This window comes from Natrix helvetica (genome assembly GCF_964273705.1).
Source record: "Natrix helvetica genome assembly, chromosome: Z".
NCBI lineage: Eukaryota > Metazoa > Chordata > Lepidosauria > Squamata > Natricidae > Natrix > Natrix helvetica.
In genome coordinates this window covers 137,664,151-137,682,042 of record NC_138554.1, presented here as the reverse complement: position 1 = coordinate 137,682,042, position 17,892 = coordinate 137,664,151, and the positions used below count along the sequence as shown (strand labels likewise).

The following is a 17,892-nucleotide window of genomic DNA, read 5'->3' as shown; positions in this document are numbered from 1 at the left end:
AGTTGTGAAACAAATCTGGCTTCAGATGAGGGGGTCAAATTATTCTAAAAGCACCAGAGGGCAGGACAAGAAATAATGATTGGAAACTGATCAAGGTGAGAAGCAACCTGGAATTAAGGAGAAAGTTCCTAACAGTGAGGACAATTAACCAGTGGAACCGCTTGCCACCAGAAGTTGTGGGTGCTCCTCCATCACTGGAGGTTTTTAAGAAGAGATTGGATAGCCACTTGTCAGAGATTGTATAGGTTTTCCAGCTTGAGCAGGGGGCTGGACTAGAAGACCTCCAAGGTCCCTTCCAGTTCTATTCTATTCTATTCTATTCCTATTTGGATTTCTATTTGGATTTCTAATTCCATTCTACTCTACTCTACTCTACTCTACTCTACTCTACTCTACTCTACTCTACTCTACACTAGACTACACTCTCCTCTACCCCACCCCACCCTACCCTACCCTACCCTACTATACCATATTATATTATCCAAAGCACCTGAAGGCAGAACAAGAAGCAACTCTACACTCTACTCTATTCTACTCTACCCAACCATACCATACCATAACATACCATACCATACCATACTATATTATATTCTCCAAAGCATCTGAAGGCAGAACAAGAAGCAATGGATGGAAACTAACCAGGGAGAGAAGCAACCTGGAACTAAGGAGAAATTCTGACAGTGAGAACAATTCACCAGTGGGAAAGCTTGCCTCCAGAAGTTCAGGGTACTGGAGGCGTTCAAAAAGAGACCGGTCAACCATTTGACCAAGATGATATAAGATCTCCCACCTTGAGTAGGGGTTCGGATTAGAAAATCTACAAAGTACCCTCCAGCCCAAGGATTCTACGTTCTCTGTTCTTTTTATCCCATACCGTGGAGAAGGTGCAGTAATCACTTCCTTCGCCGTCCAGGAGAATTGCGTCTTTGACAAAGATGGCAATACCTTTCAAGATGAAGGTAGAGAAAAGGTGGACATGGATATAGTTCCTGGGGCACCGGAGTCTCCTGCAGGAAGAGAGAAGATTTATTATTAGGTCTCAGGCCTGCAGCCATCTTTTATTTTGGATCTCAGGCCTACCACACTTTCTATTATTCTACTATGCATTTTCTATGGTGGGAAAATGGGAGGGGGGGATTGTATGGAGTTAGATGATATGCAGCCATAACAAAATCCTTTCTAGAAAGCCAAGGTCATCCTTTGTCTCTGCACCTCTGTACCTGACCGGAATTGGGTGGGTGGAACTGCCAGCGTGGCAGTGGGAGATTGGACCATGGGATGGACTTGTGGGTGTGGGGGCAAGATCTTGAACTTTCAGCTGGGTGGAGAAAACCAGGAAGCTTTCAGATTTGGGTTTTCCCAGATGTGCCAACTTGGCTCTCTTCATCAATTGGAACTTTGAACAATACTTTTTTCTTGGACTCTGATTTAATTTTGGATGCTATTTGGAACCCTGACACTGGGCTGACAGGAATCCATAAAGGTCAATCTGACTTATGTCCCTTAAAGCATTACAGGGAGTACTCGACTTACGACCACAATAGTCACAAGCTTCTATTGCTAAGTAAGACAGTTGTTAAGTGAGTTTTAACAACTCCGTGGTACAACCTTTCTTGCCCCAGGTATTAAGTGAATCATTGCAGTTGTTAAATGCAGTGTTTTGCAGTTGTTTTGCCTCCACCCTAATATTTTTTTTCTTGCGCCGCTGGTTGTTAAGTGAATCAACAAAGTTGTTAAGCGAGTCACATGGTTGTTAAGGAAATCTGGCTTACTCACTGACTTTGCTTGTCAGAAAGTCGCAAAAAGGGGGGGGTGTCAAATGACACTGCAACAGTCATAAATATGAACCAGTTGCCAAGCCTCTGAATTTTGATCACATGCTTATGGGGATCCTGCAACGGTCGTAAGTGTGAAAAATGGTCATAAGTCCATTTTAAGTTTGTAAGTTTGAATGGTTGCTAAATGAATGGTTGTAAGTCGAGGACTACCTGTAGTACTATGAGACAAGGTGGCGCAGTGGTTAGAGTGCGGTACTGCAGCCTACTTCTGCTGACTGCCTACTGACTGCAATTTGGTAGTTCGATTCTCACCAGGCTCAAGGTTGACTCAGCCTTCCGTCCTTCCGAGGTGGGTAAAATCGAGGACCCAGATTGTTGGGGACAAGAGGCTGACTCTGTAAACAGCTTAGAAAGGGCTATAAAGCACTGTAAAGCGGCATATAAGTCTAAGAGCTATTGCTATTAGCTCCTTGGAAGAAATAAAGAAGTAAATTTATTGCATTAAAGTTCTGAAGGTAGAAACTTTCATGCAATAAATATATTTGTCAAGAAATAATGATGGTTGAGGAGGAAGCTGGAATTGTGGATAATTGCAGGCCAAACATCTGAGGAAATCTTTTTCTTAACTTGATCGTAAGTCAAGGAATACCTGCACGATGGAAATAAGTGCATTGCTCATCCCCACAGATTTGTTGCAATAAGTGCAACACATATATTGCAACACTATGCAATAAATGTAGAACATACACAACTGAAATGGGTTGGGAGAAAGATATATTTTCTAAGGTGATATTTAACATATGCAACTAATGAGAGCCAGTTTGGTCTGGTGGTTAACGCCCCAGGGTAGAAACTGGGAGATTGTGACTTCTAGTCCTGCCTTAAGCATGGAAGCTGGCTGGATGACTTTGGGCCAGCCACAGGGCGATGGAGAGTTCTAGTCCTGCCTTAGGCATAAAAACCAGTTAGGTGATTTTGGACCAATCACCAGGAGGCGGTGAGTTCTAGACCCACAACAACAACAACAACAACAACAACAACAACAACGAGGGGGATGTAAGCATTGTCCTGAGTTCTACTTCCAGGATCCTGGAATCCTACATACCTGAATGCCAGAAGGACAACAATGGCGACAGCAAGTGAGGCAGATGAGATGCTGTAACCCACCGTATAAATGGTTTGGATCGTTGTAAAGAAAGAAAGCTGGAATGAAAAGCAAATCAAAGTTTCATCTTGTGTTCCTTTCTCACGCTTTTCCCTTTCTCTAGGCTGCGTTTCATCCAAATCCCTTTTTAACATCTCATCCGAGCCTCCCTAATGGCTCAAGGTTAGCTCTATTTTCTTTCACCTGGTAAAAGCCACAGAGAAAGCCAGAAGGTGCTGTGGGCACATACCCCACACCCACCCCTCTCCTGGAAAAATAAAATATCCTGGGAAATATTAAAAAGGCGGAATATTATATTTCCCTGGATGAAAAAGGGAGAAACATGGGTTTTTTTAAAGGCAGGAAGAGAGTCTCACTCTTAATAGCCTCCACTCTCCTCAATAGCCCACTTAAGAGGTAAAGAGATAGCCAGGTCTATTCATAGGCAAATGCCCTCACCCGAGATCCAACAAAGGTAGGATTAGCCCTCTACCCATCTCATGGCACCTGGGAAGATTACATCACCCAGCAAGGCTCAACCAAGCCTGGGATTCAGGACAATGTACAGTTGCCCCTGCATGGCCCCATGGGAGTCTGACAACCAATCAGAATACAAGCTCAAATTCAATAGCCCAAAGAGGGTATAAAACCCCAGATACTCTCAGCATCTCTTCCCTTTCCCCCCCCCTTCACCCAACATCTTCAAGGCATGTGATCCTGTCCACCATTAAAACCTTCTTTCCAAGCAGCTTCCATGAATCTAGTGCCTTTCCCCCCACTTGCACCATAAAGGAGAGGGAAATGCAACCATCTCCAACCAGTATAGTCCAGTAACGGGCCTTGCAACTTGCAGACAAGTGTGTGCAAGTGTGTCAGGTGTTCACACTTGCCCCTTACATAAATGGAGCTGCTTGTGACTGCTTGCACGCAACCATCCCCTCTCCCGCAACTGGCTTGCCAAGCCAGAAAGGTTGGAGACCCCTGAGATAACCCATAGTTTTTGCATATGTAACTCCCCCTTTGAGGTTACACACAGTATGGTTGTTAAACCCCCCGCTGCAGCTCTTTCACACCTTAGGATTTGCCTGACATTGGAGTCACAAACAAAGTTTGCGTACCAAGCGGTGCTAGTCCATAAGGTCACGAAATGGCCCCCGGAGAGAAATCAAGATATATTGTTCCTAGCTGCAGGATCATATCAGACCTACTCTCTGTTTTAGTCAGCAGAAGCAAAGAGGTGCCAAGTAAACTTTGTTTTCTGTGGGGGTCCTTGGTGCTCTCTGAGCTGGGTGGTTTTCTTGCAGACGTTTCATGACCCATCTAGGGAACATTCTCAGTTTAAGGGAATGGAGTTTGCAGGGAGGAAGATGTTACATAATTGGGTTACAAAATGCCTGAAAGAAAACCCCCAAGGTCAGAGAGCACCGAGGACCCTCCTCCTCCTCCCTGCAAACCCCTCCCTTCTAGCACTGATGATGTCATCTAATTGGGTCATGAAATGTCTGCAAGGAAACTACCAAGCTCAGGAAGCCGCAAGGACCCCATAGCCCCCCCCTCCTCCCCCCCCAAATCCCGGTCCCTTCTAGCACTGATGATATTCTCTAGTTGGGTCATGAAATGTCTGCAAGGAAACTATCAAGCTCAAAGAGCATCAAGGACTCCACAGTTGTCCACTTCCTCATTCTTCTTCCCTTGCAATCCCCACTCCCTTCTAACCTGATAATGTTCCCTAATTGGGTCATGAAATGTCTGCAAGAAAACTACCCAGCTCAGAGAGCATCAAGGACCCCACAATTTTCCTCCTCCTCCCTGCATTCCCCACTCCCTTCTAATCTGGGGATAATGTTCCCTAATTGGGCCATGAAACGTCTGCAAGGAAACCACCAAGCTCCAAGTGCATCAAGGATCCCAAAGTCTTCCTCCTCCTCCTCCTCCTCCTCCTCCTCCTCCTCCTCCTCCTCCTCCTCCTCCTCTCTGCAGTCCTCCCTCCTTTCCAGTAATGTTATGAAACATCTGCAAGTAAACTACAAAGAGCACGTCCTTTTCACACAGTCCTCCTGCTCCCTCTGCTCCTTCTCCCTGCAAACCCCCTCCCTTTCAGCACTGATGCTGTTACCTCATCAGGTCACGAAACGTCTGCAAGAAAACAACGAAGCAGCCCAAGGACCCCACAGTTCAGCCTTGAGTTAGACGCATCCCTTCCTCCTCTCCATGACGGACACACACCGTGAAGACGGTGTTTATCTCCATTCATCCTTATCTCATGAAGTCCTTCTTCCCCTCCCACCCCTGCCCCCTCTCCCTCTTCAGGCCGTTGACAGCTTGATGGCGGAGGCCCTACAATTAACACCGTGCCAGCGCCACACAATTGGCGAGTTAAGGACATGGAAAATAATCAGCATGGAGAGGTCTGCCTGGTTGTGTCCGATGATTAAAGGAAGGCTGGATGAATCTGGGGTTGGTGGAGGAAGACAAGATCCTTCACTGAAACTCCCATCGAGGTCAAGCACCACTCGGAACTGTGAAGTCCTGCTGTTCGCCATTGAAAGCGCGGGGAAGGGTGGGAGGGGGAGAGGCTTTAACACCGCATCTCTCCGCCATTGGCGCTGAAATAAATAGCAGCCGATCACCCCACGGAGGCGGTGTCCTGCTCGCCTCTGAAATCCTATTTTGCTCCTGCGAATTGAAACCCTCACCTGAAGAGAACTTCACCTAAATCCCGAGTCCTCTGAATAAAAGCTGGCGCCAATTATTTTAACCCAGTTGGAAAGGAAAAAACAACAACAACAACAACAACAACACACACACAAAACACCATCCAGGCAGCAGAATGTCTCCACTCGACGCTAAAATACAGATAGTCCTTGACTTACGACCAAAATGGAGCCCCAAATTTCTGCTGCTAAGCAAGGCCGTTCTTGAATGAGCTTGGCCCCATTGTTATTGTTGTTGTTGTTTACATTGTTGTTGGGCAAATCACACAGTTGTTAAATGATTCTATGGCTTCCCTCATTGATTTTGCTACAGTGTTTTCCCAAAAATAAGACAGGGTCCTATTTTCTTTTGAACCCCCCCCCCCGAAATAAGGACTTGGCCTTATTTTTTGGGGGGGGTCTTATTATTTTTGAGGTGCAGGAGGCGGCAAGTGTGGTCACCTCATGGCTGCAGCTGTGTGGCAGTATTTTCGGGGAGGGCTTATTTTCGGGGAGGGTTTATTTTAGTACATGTGCTCAAAAGCCGGATTATCTGGGTAGGTTTTATTTTCAGGGAAACAGGGTAGTGAGGTCGGAAGGCTAGAAAGGGTGAGCACATGACCCTCAACGCACAACCACAACTGAGCCCAAAATTTCCATCACTAAGCGAGACAGCTGTTACTCCAATTCACAACCTGTCTTGCCACAGCTGTTAAGCAAGTTGTTGCGGTTGTTAAGATAGTAAGATGGTTGTTAAGTGAACCTGTCTCCCCACATTGGCTTTGCTGGTCACAAGAGGGGGAAATCACATGACCCCGGGACATTGCAACCATCATAAATATGAGTCGGTTTCCAAGCGCCTGAATTTTGATCATGTGACCATGGGGATAGTACAGCGGTTGTATGTGTGTGAAAACCGGTCATAAGTCACTTTTTCCACTGATGTTGTAACTTTGAATGGTTGGTAAATGAATATTTATAAGTCGAGGACTATGTGTAAACGGCAGATGAGAATACCGAGAGGGTTTTTTAGCCATGATTCAGATTTCTGTTTTAATTGTTTAGGATTAGGGAAACAGCATATGAAGCTGTGGGCTCATGTAGACAGGAAGATGCACAGATTTCATAAGAATTTTAATTTGTTGTTCAGTCACTAAAGTCACATTCGAGTCTTCACGACCCACAGACCATAGCATGCCAACCATCCCTCCTCCCAAACTAACAATCCTTGCGTCAATGACACTATCTATCCAACCGTGGTTTTCATTCAGACGTTTCATGACCCAATTAAGGAACATCACTAATGCTAGGAGAGAGCGGAGTTCCCCTTCCCAAGAACAATTCAACCAGAGTTGGGTTGCAAACAATTCCACGAGGTTCTTGATTCAGATCTCTAAAATGGGACAAGATTTGGGTGTAGAATTGTGGTCCTCAACTTTTGTGCCTTGCAAACGGTGGGATGGCACACAGAAACACGCACACACACACACACACACACAGCTTGACTTGCACAAGTTGAATTGCGCGTACATGTGCACATGCGCCAGCCTGCCAATCATGTATGAGCATGTATGTGAGATTGTCAGTCACACAGCCCAGTTCCGAACAGGCCACATCCCAGTAGAGAGCTGTGGCCCGGGGGGGGGGGGGGGGGGTTGGGCACCCCTGGTGTAGAACGAAGAGAAAAAGATCAATTTTCTACAAAATGGCACTCAATGGCACCAATGGGATTTTTCAACAGGGCTCTGTACTTAGGTTGCCGACTTGTAGCATCTAAGGCCACACCAGCCAAGTAGAGTTACACTGGGTTGTATATCTAAGGGATGGATGGATGCATGGACGGATGGGCGGAATGATAGAGGATAGATGATAGATAGATAGATAGATAGATAGATAGATAGATAGATAGATAGATAGATAGATAGATAGATAGATAGATAGATAGATAGATGTAGGTAGGTAGGTAGGTAGGTAGACAGGGATAGATGGGTGGGTGGGTGGATTGGGTGGATGGATGGATGGATGGATGGATGGATGGATGGATGGATGGATGGATGGACAGACGGATGGTGGACCGACAGACAGACAGACAGACAGACAGACAGATAAAGATGTAGGTAGGTAGATAGATGGGTAGGTGGGTGGGTGGATTGGGTGGATGAATAGAAGGATGGATGGATGGATAGATAGATAGATAGATAGATAGATAGATGTAGATAGGTAGGTAGGTAAACAGATGGGTAGGTGGATAGGTGAGTGAGTTGATGGATAGAGAAATAGATGGATGGATGGGTAGGTGGGTGGATGAATAGATGGATAGAGGGATAGGTAGATAGGTAAGTAGGTAGGTAGTGGGTGGGTGGGTGGGTGGATGTAGGTAGGTACGTAGATAGACAGATGGATAGGTGGATAGGTGAGTGAGTTGATGGGTAGATAGATGGATGGATGGGTAGGTGGGAGGATGAATAGATGGATAGAGGGATAGATAGATAGATAGATAGATAGATAGATAGATAGATAGATAGATAGATAGATAGAGGGATAGATAGATGATAGATAGATAGATAGATAGATAGATAGATAGATAGATAGATAGATAGATAGATGATGGACGGACGGACGGATGTAGGTAGGTAGGTAGATAGATGGGTAGGTGGATAGGTGAGTGAGTTGATGGGTAGATAAATAGATGGATGGGTAGATGAATAGATGGATAGAGGGGTGGGTGGATAGGTAGGTAGGTAGGTAGCAGGGGTGGGTTCCTGCCAGTTCTAACCTCTTCTATAGAAGAGGTTCCACAAATCTACCGTGCCGTTTAGAACCGGTTCCAGCTCTGTCCCCCCGCCTGTCCACACATCATCAAGATGAAGAGCGAGAGGAGGAATTCTGGGAGTTGAAGTCCACAAATCTTAAAGCTGTCAAGTTTGAACACCCCTGGGGTTTTTTTCTAAAGGGTTAGGGGTGCAAGGGTCTTGTAACTTGACAGCTTTAAGACTTGCACACTTCAATGCCAGAGTTTCTGAGCCAACATTTTGGTAGCTAAGCAAGAGCATTGTTAAGTGAGTTTCACCACATTTTATAAGTTGGCCACGCCCATCCAGTCACATGGCCAGCAAGCCACTCCCACAAAGCAGGCCACACCTACAGAAGAGGTTCTAAAAAATTTTGAAACCCACAACTGGTAGACAGACAGACAGACAGACAGATAAATAGATGATATAAATACACATAAATACATATATACATACAGATATCAGAGATTGGTTGCTGCCGACATTACTGCCGGGTCGTAACCCCCAATGTGCCAGATGCACACTGAAGCCATCTTTAAGAAGTTCGAGGACGTCTTCGGCACTGGTCTGGGTAAGTATGTGGGGACTCCAATTTCCTTTAGTTTGGACCCCAATAAGGCTAAAACCCAGGAGAGTACCTTTCGCTCTCCACCCCAAAATTGACAGGGAAATTGACCAGCTCATGGGCCAGGGAATCCTAGAACTGGTTGATCACACATGCTGGGAGGCCCCTATAGTGACACCTGTCAAATCTGATGGGTCAGTCCACATCTGCGCGGACTACAAGTGCACAATTAATAAAGCGCTACAACAAAGCGCTTACCCTGTACCCATTGTATAGCACCTCCTTCATTCGTTAGGCCCCGGAATTTTTTTTGCTAAATTGGACATGGCGCATGCATACCAACAATTGCCTGTATATGGTGCTATGGCAGAGGCCCAAACCATTGTGATGCACAGGGGTGCATTCAAATGTCACCGCCTGCAATTCGGCATTAGTATTGCCCCTGGACTGTTCCAAAGCGTCATGGAACGGCTTTCGCAGGGGATTCCAGGAGTCGTCCCCTATTTCAATGACATCTTGGTATCAGCTGCAAATGAGGCACAACTTTTAAAACGTGTACAAACAGTTTTGGCTCAAATTAGAGACAAAGGCCTCTGTCTCAAAAAATAGAAATGCCAAATTAACGTGCCAAGGGTTGAATTCCTAGGATACCTAATCAATGGCTCTGGGATTCACCCAACCACACAAAAAATCAAAGCAATTCAGGATGCCCCCACACCTCGCAATCAAACCGAGCTGAGAGGCGTTCCTCGGGCTCCTTAATTTCTACAGCATCTTTCTTAAACAGAAAGCCACCATTGCTGAGCCTCTACACAATCTCCTGGCTAAGAAGGCAAAGTGGTCCTGGGGAAAAGCCAAGGCTGCCGCATTTGCCGTGGTAAAACGACTCCTGTCAACGGATTCTTTCCTTGTTCAGTACAACCAGACCCTGCCATTGGTGCTGACCTGTGACGCTTCACCGTTTGGCATTGGCACCGTCCTCAGCCACCGCATGTGCAATGGAACCAAAGCCCCTATTGCATTTTACTCCAGGACCTTCTGTGCCACAGAGCAGAACTACAGCCAGTTGGACTGTGAGGCTTTGGCTGCAGTTGCCGGAATAAAAAGGTTCCACAAATACCTTTATGGATGGGACTTTGAACTGATTACACACCACAAGCCGTTGCTTACTGGCTGGGGACCGATCTACCCCAGTGTCTTTATCACCCCGCATGACCAGATGGACCATTTTCCTTGCTGCCTACTCCTACCGCCTCATCCACCGACCTGGCTCCACTTTGGGGCACGTTGATGCTCTCAGCCGCTGCCCGCTGCCTGAACTTCTTGCTGTCCCTACCCCCAAGACACCAGAACTCCTCATTGACTGCCTGGAGACTAGGCCTGTCTCGTCCACTGACATTGCCCATCACTCTGCAAAGGACTCTACTATCAAGCAAATTTTGAACTGGGTGTGGAGGGGGTGGCCCAAGGGGCCTGTTGGGGATGATTTCAAAATGTATTATCATAAGAGAAATAACCTGTCTGTTGTTAAAGGCTGTCTACTGTGGGGGGACCAGGTCGTTGTTCCACCCAAACTGCACATTGCAGTATTAGAGGCTTTCCACGTAGGGCATCCTGGAATTGTCAGGATGAAGTCTGGCTAGGAGTTACGTGTGGTGGCCTAACATGGACAGGGAGATCGAATAATGGGTGGCTACCTGCACACCATGCCAGGAGTCCAGACCAGCTCCCCCAGAGGCGCCCGCTAAGGAGTGGGAGCGACTGGTTATGTTGCAGGTCCGCAGCGAACTCCAAGCGAACCGGCTCTAGAAGCTCCAGCCGCGGCCAGTGAAAGGTTCCAGGAGCCTCCACTAAGCGGAGCTGCGGAGCAAACAGATCTGTCCGACCTGTCCAAGGAAACCCCTCCTACTGAACTGCGCAGGTCAGGCAGAGCTACCCAAAAGCCCGCCTACATGCGTGACTACGTAACTAGTAGGATTGTTCCATCCAAGAGGGGAGGGGTGTTAGATACTTGTTCTAACTACAGTGGTTTCCATCAAGGTCCTCTGTTCCGGCGGGAACAGAGGTTTACTCCTACTGGTTGAAGGGTCTGACAGCTCCCTATAAAAGGGCTGCTGTCAGACTCAACCTTCCCTGGATTGTTCTCACTTGTTGTACTTAATAAAGAGCTGTTGTTACCGTTGAGCCTGTGTGTGCCTATGTATTACCCAATCTAACACATAGTATCAGTCTGTCTTTATCTCCCCCGTGCCCCCTGCACTCACTTCATCCGGGGCGACATCATCTTCCATGGAACAAGCTGCCGAATACGGTGGGATTGGATCAGACCACCCCTCCTCTGTGCAGCTTCGTTTCACCTCACCTGTGAAAAATTAACATCAGCAAATATTAGATAGATCCAAGTGACGGGATCCCCCCCCCCCCCGGGGTTAACGACTCAGGGATGTTAGCCCTTGGATGTAGTCCCAACAACGAGCAGAACCAGGAGTATCTTAATTATAAGCTATACAGGTAGTCCTCGGTTGACAATAGTTTGTTTAGTGACTCTTTGAATTTTTCAACGGCACTGGGAAAAAAATGACTTGGGATCGGTTTTCACACTTACAACCGCTGGAGCATTTTCCCACAGTCATGTGATCAAAATTCAGATGTTTGGCCACTGGCTCACATCTATGACGGTTTCGGTGTTCCGGGGTCATGCGATGATGATCCCCTTTTGTGACCTTCTGAAAATTGAAGTCAATGGGGAAGCCCGGTTCACTTAAGAACCATGGTACAAATGTAACAACTGCCGTGATTCACGGTGGCAAGAGAGGTTGTAAAATGAGGCAAAGTTCACTCAACTGTCTCACTTAGCAACATAGGTCTTGGGATTGAGGTCATACGTTGAGGACTACTTAAAGAATTTTAGGCGAACCCTGGCTCAAGAACAGTCAGGTGAGAGGAATCTTAGTAGATGATGACTTAAACTTTTTTTTCCCAAAGATTTTTTTTTATTTTTTTATTCTCTTACAAACCATTTTAAGTATACATTCACATAGTTGTTATTCTTCTTTACATTTATCATTCATACGTTTATTATTTCATTTAATGTTAAAATGTACAGTTTGGGTTGCTTTGCTTACTATCCCTTCCTCCTTTTGTAACACCTCCTTCTTTTCCCTTTCTTTTCTCCCTCCCGCCCTTCTCTACTTTCTTCCTTCCTCCTCTCCTTCCCTTTCCTTCTTCCCTTACCTTTCTCCTACTCCTGCTCTTCCTCTTCTCCTTCCTACCCTCTCTCCTTCTCTTCCTCTCCATTCCATCCTCCTCTCCTTACCTCTTTCTTCTTTCTCCCGTCTTCCTTTCATTCTCTCCTCCTTTCTCTCTTTCTTTTTCTATTATTGTTGGTGTATATTTCAAAACTCAGTTTATGTTTCCTTGGGATGGTATTTCCGCCAACCCAAATATAATTTAGTATCACTTCCTATTCTCTTACCTTCGCTGGTCTACCCTAGTTATGTTCCCCCACTTTATATCGCTCTTGAATATATGCTTATATATTTAATATTTTCTCTTCTGTTTTCTCCTTCTTTCCCCCCCTTTTCCATTTAATAGTGCATCGTCTGGGTACTTTAGACGATCACTTAAACTTGAGTCAGCAATGTGCAGCGGCAGCCAAAAATCCAATGCAATCCTCAGTTGCATTAACAGAGGGATACAATCAAGATCAAGTGAGCTACTAATAACACTCTATAAAGCCTTAGTAAGGCCATGCCTAGAGTACTGCATCCAGTTTTGGTCACCACATTACAACAAAGGTGTTGAGACTCTAGAACAAGTGCAGAGAAGAGCAACTTAGATGAATTAAATGCCTGGAGACTAAAACACACGAAGAACGGTTGCAGGAATTGGGAGTGACTACTTGTATGAAAAGGGGATACTAAGGGTGACACGAGAGCAGTCTTACAATATTTGGGGGGGGGGGCTGCCACAAAGAAGAGGGGGAGCAACCTATTCTCCAGAGCCGCTGAAGGCAGGAGAAGAAGCCACAGATGGAAACTAATCGAAAATCAACCTAGAACTAAGCAGAAATTTCCTGGCATTGAAAACAGTCCACAGGTGACATGATAGCAATATTTGAGAGACTGCTACAAAAAGGAGGGAGATCAATTTATTTTCCAAAGCACCAGAAGGCAGGGCAAGAAGCAATAGATGGGAAATAATCAAAATTACTAAGCCTTTATAAAGCGGTAGTAGTACTTCATGTGATCTTGATTGTATCCCTCTGTTAATGCAGCCTACGGTTGCATTGGCTTTTTTGGCGGCTGGCTCCCATTCAAATGATTGTCTATTCTTAAACTTTATATAACTTTTTGTTTATATATATATATATATATATATATATATATATATATATATATATATATATATATATATATATATATATATATATATAATATTTTTACATTTAAAACAATGCTGTATTAAAAATTCCTTTTGAAAAAAAAATAGATGCAATAACATTTTATAATATGAAGAAACAAGCAATTTGTCTCGAACTGTGTTTATGTCAGAACAATTTAGCTCTGTAACAAATATGGAAATATATTGCAATCTCTCAATAAAATGTTATATACAATGTAAAAAAAAAAAAAATTATCATCTATTAAGACTCCAAGAGCCCTTTTGCAGTTGCTACTACTGGACCAGGTTCTACCTATATAATGCCCAATGCAGCTCTTGCAACCAAAGGTGGGTTTGGTGCCCGAAAAAGTTTGCACACGCACAGGTGTTTTGCTCACCTGCACGCCAGATGCAGGCTCTGTACATATGTGCATTTGAACTTAAAAAGGCCTGTGCATGCGCACACCATAAAAAAGGGGGGAAATACATTTTTTCAATGAAGATTGTTCTGCCCGTGTGCAGAACAGAAAATAAAGATGGCGGCACCCAGGATAGAACCGGTAAGGTCACGTGTCCAGCCGAATTACTACATATTCAGCCGAACCGGTCCGAACCGGTAGGAACCCACCTCGGCTTGCAACATGGTAGAGAGGAGAAGTAGCAAGGATCAGGAGAAGAAGTAGAAGCAAGGACCAAGCAATCAAGCAAAGACAAAGAACTCTTATATACACAGAACAGTTAAGCTAAGCCACGCCCAGGTTCCAAGCCATCTCACATGATTCACAACAAATCCTGTGTCTCAGTCACCAAAGAGTTCCCGTTGGCTGACTTGTTGCTTGAACTGGCTGCTCCAGTTCATAAATTCTTATATGCTGACTGACACCTTCTGGATCTTGAGCTTGTCCTCTGGAGTGTTGGCTATTCCTGCCAACTTGGCGTTATCTGCAAATCGGATGAGCCCTGGGTCTAAGTCTTGGGGTTCCCCACTGCATACTTCCAGGGGTGGAATTGAAAAAAATTAGCAACCGGTTCTCTGCCCAGTTGCTGGGTGGGTGTGGCTATGGTGGGTGTGGCCTTCTCGACCTCCTGCACCATGGGGGGTGGATTTGCACCCTCCCCAGGGTCCGGAGTCTTTCCTCGAGCCTCTGGGAGGGTAAAAATAGTCTCCCCCGGGTTTTGGAGGGCCTCCGGAGGCTGGAAACAGACCGGTTTCCAGATTTCCAGAACTTCTGGGAGGCCCATTTTTCACCCTCCCACAGCCTCCGCGCAGGCCCTCCACTTATCTGGCATGATGAATGGGCTGTGTTAGGGATGTAACCCTAGGCCTGGCTTGGCAATGAGCCAGAATGACTGTTAGCTCTCAGTTTTGTTAGAAGCTGTTCGGTGTATACTGAGGTATTGTGGTTTGCTACTGTTTAGCTATACTTTGTGTGTTAAACTGAGAATATTGATAACTGAATTACTGAATCGTGTATGACTTGGACTGTTAACCGGACTCTGAATACCTCTATATTTCTACATAGTAAACTACTATATTTTTATACTATTCAGTGTCTCTGTATGCTGGTTTGTGCATGTTATTCCATATCACTCTCATTACGCTTCTCTGCATACTCGCTCTCCCAACGGGAAGCTTAATTACTTAACCGGCCGCATGGAGAATTCTAGGAGGGATGGGGTGGGGCAGGCATGGCCAGCCAGTCCTTCCAACTACCCATTCAGCGAACCAGATAGAAAATTAACATCCAGTTTGCCTGAACCGGTCCAAACTGGCTGATTACCACCCCTGCATACTTGCCTCCATATTAACGTAGTTCCATTTAGGACCCACACCTTGAGTGCGATTTAAATATCACTCCCTCTCCCACCCCCCAATTTTGACCATGGTCTTCTAAATCCTCTCTCTGTTATTTTATACTAATTTGTAATCAAAGCGATACTTGATACAGTACCTGGGAAGACTCTGTTGTTTTATATTCTTGATTTGACAGCCCAAAGGCCAGAGAATTTATTTATTAGGCTCCTTCATAAGGTGCCCAGCATCACCTCGACATGAGATAGGTGGCAAACAAGACTAATAAATCAATAACTAAGAGGATGTTGATTAAGTCCGAATGCGCATAATTGCCAGAATTATACCATTTGTGTGAACGTCTGCCATTGGGGTCAGTTTATTTACTTCAGTAATTACGTAATTGGTGTCATATGTCGAAATTCACGTCACTTGTCAAGTGAGAATGGCATCAGTGGTGTAAATTTACCCCAACTGCCTAATTATGTCAATTACATACATCAAATGACAGCAATTATGTTAATTGACCCACTTTAGAAAGAGAAGAGGTGGTGTCTGCGATGGGGAGATGAAGATTTATCTGTTGAAACCAAAAATCCCGTTCAACTGAGGTAGGAATCAAGGTTTTAGTCTAATCCTACCGAGTTTAAATGTGTGTAAAGAACAAAATTTAATTTTTACCCTTGCCCGATCTGTTTGGAGTGTGACACCCATATATGCACCCATAGTGACTGTGTGGCTTGTTGTGAGGTGTGAAAACTAACCACAGGTAGTCCTCGACTTACAACCATTCATTTAAGGACCGTTTGAAGTTATGACAGCACTGAAAAAGTGACTTACGGCCACTCCTCACACTTACAACCTTTTCCACAGTCATTTGATCGAAATCCGGGTGCTCAGCAACAGGCATGTATTTATACAATGGTTGCAGTTTCCCACGTGATCACCATTTGCAACCTTCCCACAAGCAAAGACAATGAAGGAGGCTGGATTCGCTTAATGACATATTTAATTCAGTTAAGAATGGCAGTGGTTCACTTAACAACGGTGGCAAAAAGAAGGTTGCAAAAAAAACAGCCAGAGCTAACTTAATAACTGTCTTGCATAGGAAGTTATGACAAGTTGAAGTCATAAGTTGAGGATTACCTACAAGCACAATTCATCCCAACAAAAAGTCTGAAAACTAAGGCATGCTTTTTCATGAAACATGTACAGTTACTCCCTGACTTACAACCATTGATTTAGAGCAGGGGTGTCCAAACTTGGGAACTTTAAGAGTTGTGGACTTCAACTCCCAGAATTCCCCAGCCGGCTGGGGAATTCTGGGAGTTGAAGTCCACAACTCTTAAAGTTCCCAAGTTTGGACACCCCTGATTCAGAGACTGCTTGAAGTTAGGTCAGCAATGAAAAAAGCGTTTTTCACATTTATGACAGTTGCAGCATCTCCGTGTTCACGTGATCAAAATTCAAATGCTGGAAACTGACTCGTATTTATGACGGATGCAGTGTCCTGGGGTCACACGATCCCCTTTTGCGACTTTCTGACCAGCAAAGTCAATGGGGAAGTCGGAATCACTTTACGACAGTGTGACTATCTTAACAATTGCAATGGCAAGGAGGATAGTTAAATGGGACAAAATTCACTTAACAACTGTCTTGATTAGCAACAAAAATGTTGGGCTCAGGAAGGAAGGAAGGAAGGAAAAGGAAGGAAGGAAGGAAGGAAGGAAGGAAGGAAGGAGAAGGAAGGAAGGAAGGAAGGAAAAGGGAGGGAGGGAAGATGGAAGGAAGGAAGGAAAAGGGAGGGAGGGAGGATGGAAGGAAGGAAGAAAAGAGGGTGGGAGGATGGAAGGAAGGAAGGAACAAAGGAAGGAAAAGGGATGGAGGGAGGCAAGAATGAATGAATGGAGGAAGGGAGGGATGGACAGAGGAATGGATGAATGGAGGGAGGGAGGGACAGAGAAAGGCATGAATGAATGAAGGGAGGGAGGGAGGAAGGAGAAGGGAGGGAGGGAGTAAAGGAAGGAAGGAAGGAATGAGGAGGGAGGGAGGGAGAATCAGGAGGGAGGGAGGCAAGGAGGGAGGCAAGAATGAATGAATGGAGGGAAGGAGGGCGGGAGGGAAGGAGTGACAGGAATGAATGAACAAATGAATGGAGGGAAGGAGGGAGGGACAGAGGAAGACATGAATGGATGGATGGATGGATGGATGGATGGATGGATGGATGGATGGAGGAAGGGAGGGAGGAAGGAAGGAAGGAAGGAAAGGAGGGAGTGGAAGGAAGGCAGAAGAAGGAAAGAAAGAAGGTGTTTCTCACCTGATTGCTTTGTGAAGTGGAAAATGATGCCTGGGCAGCTGAAGGAAAACGACTCTCCAGGATTTGCATCTGGCCAACAGAGAAGCCGGTCCCATATTCTTTTACAACCTTGCAAATGGAAGAAAAATCATTTTTTTAAAAGAAAAGAAAGATCCCCAATATCCTTGGAAAGCAAAACAAAACAGAGACCCCAAAGTTCATCAACCCATTGAATGAACTTTAAAATTGCCCCAGATAATGAGTGGAAAATACCCTTTAGGGTTAGATTCCCAATTCTTCCCCTGGCAAACCCCATCCCTTCTAGCCCTGATGTTGCTCCCTAGTTGGGTCCTGAAACGTCTGCAAGAAATCACCAAGCTCAGAGAGCACCCAGGACCCCACAGTCGTCGTCGTCGTCGTCCTCCTCCTCCTCCTCCTCCTCCTCCCTT

General features: G+C 45.4%; 1 protein-coding gene across 1 annotated transcript in view; it reads right to left on the bottom strand.

Moving 5' to 3' along the window:
* LOC309401613 (growth hormone-releasing hormone receptor-like) overlaps positions 1-17,892 on the bottom strand; it is a gene marked incomplete at both ends in the record, with an annotated part of 42,083 nt that overhangs the window by 23,556 nt on the left and 635 nt on the right. The window contains 4 exons of the mRNA XM_081970680.1: positions 875-1,007; positions 2,884-2,981; positions 11,237-11,334; positions 17,465-17,572. Coding sequence (XP_081826806.1) covers positions 875-1,007; positions 2,884-2,981; positions 11,237-11,334; positions 17,465-17,572 — 437 coding nt within the window. The remainder of the gene's footprint in view (positions 1-874; positions 1,008-2,883; positions 2,982-11,236; positions 11,335-17,464; positions 17,573-17,892) is intronic.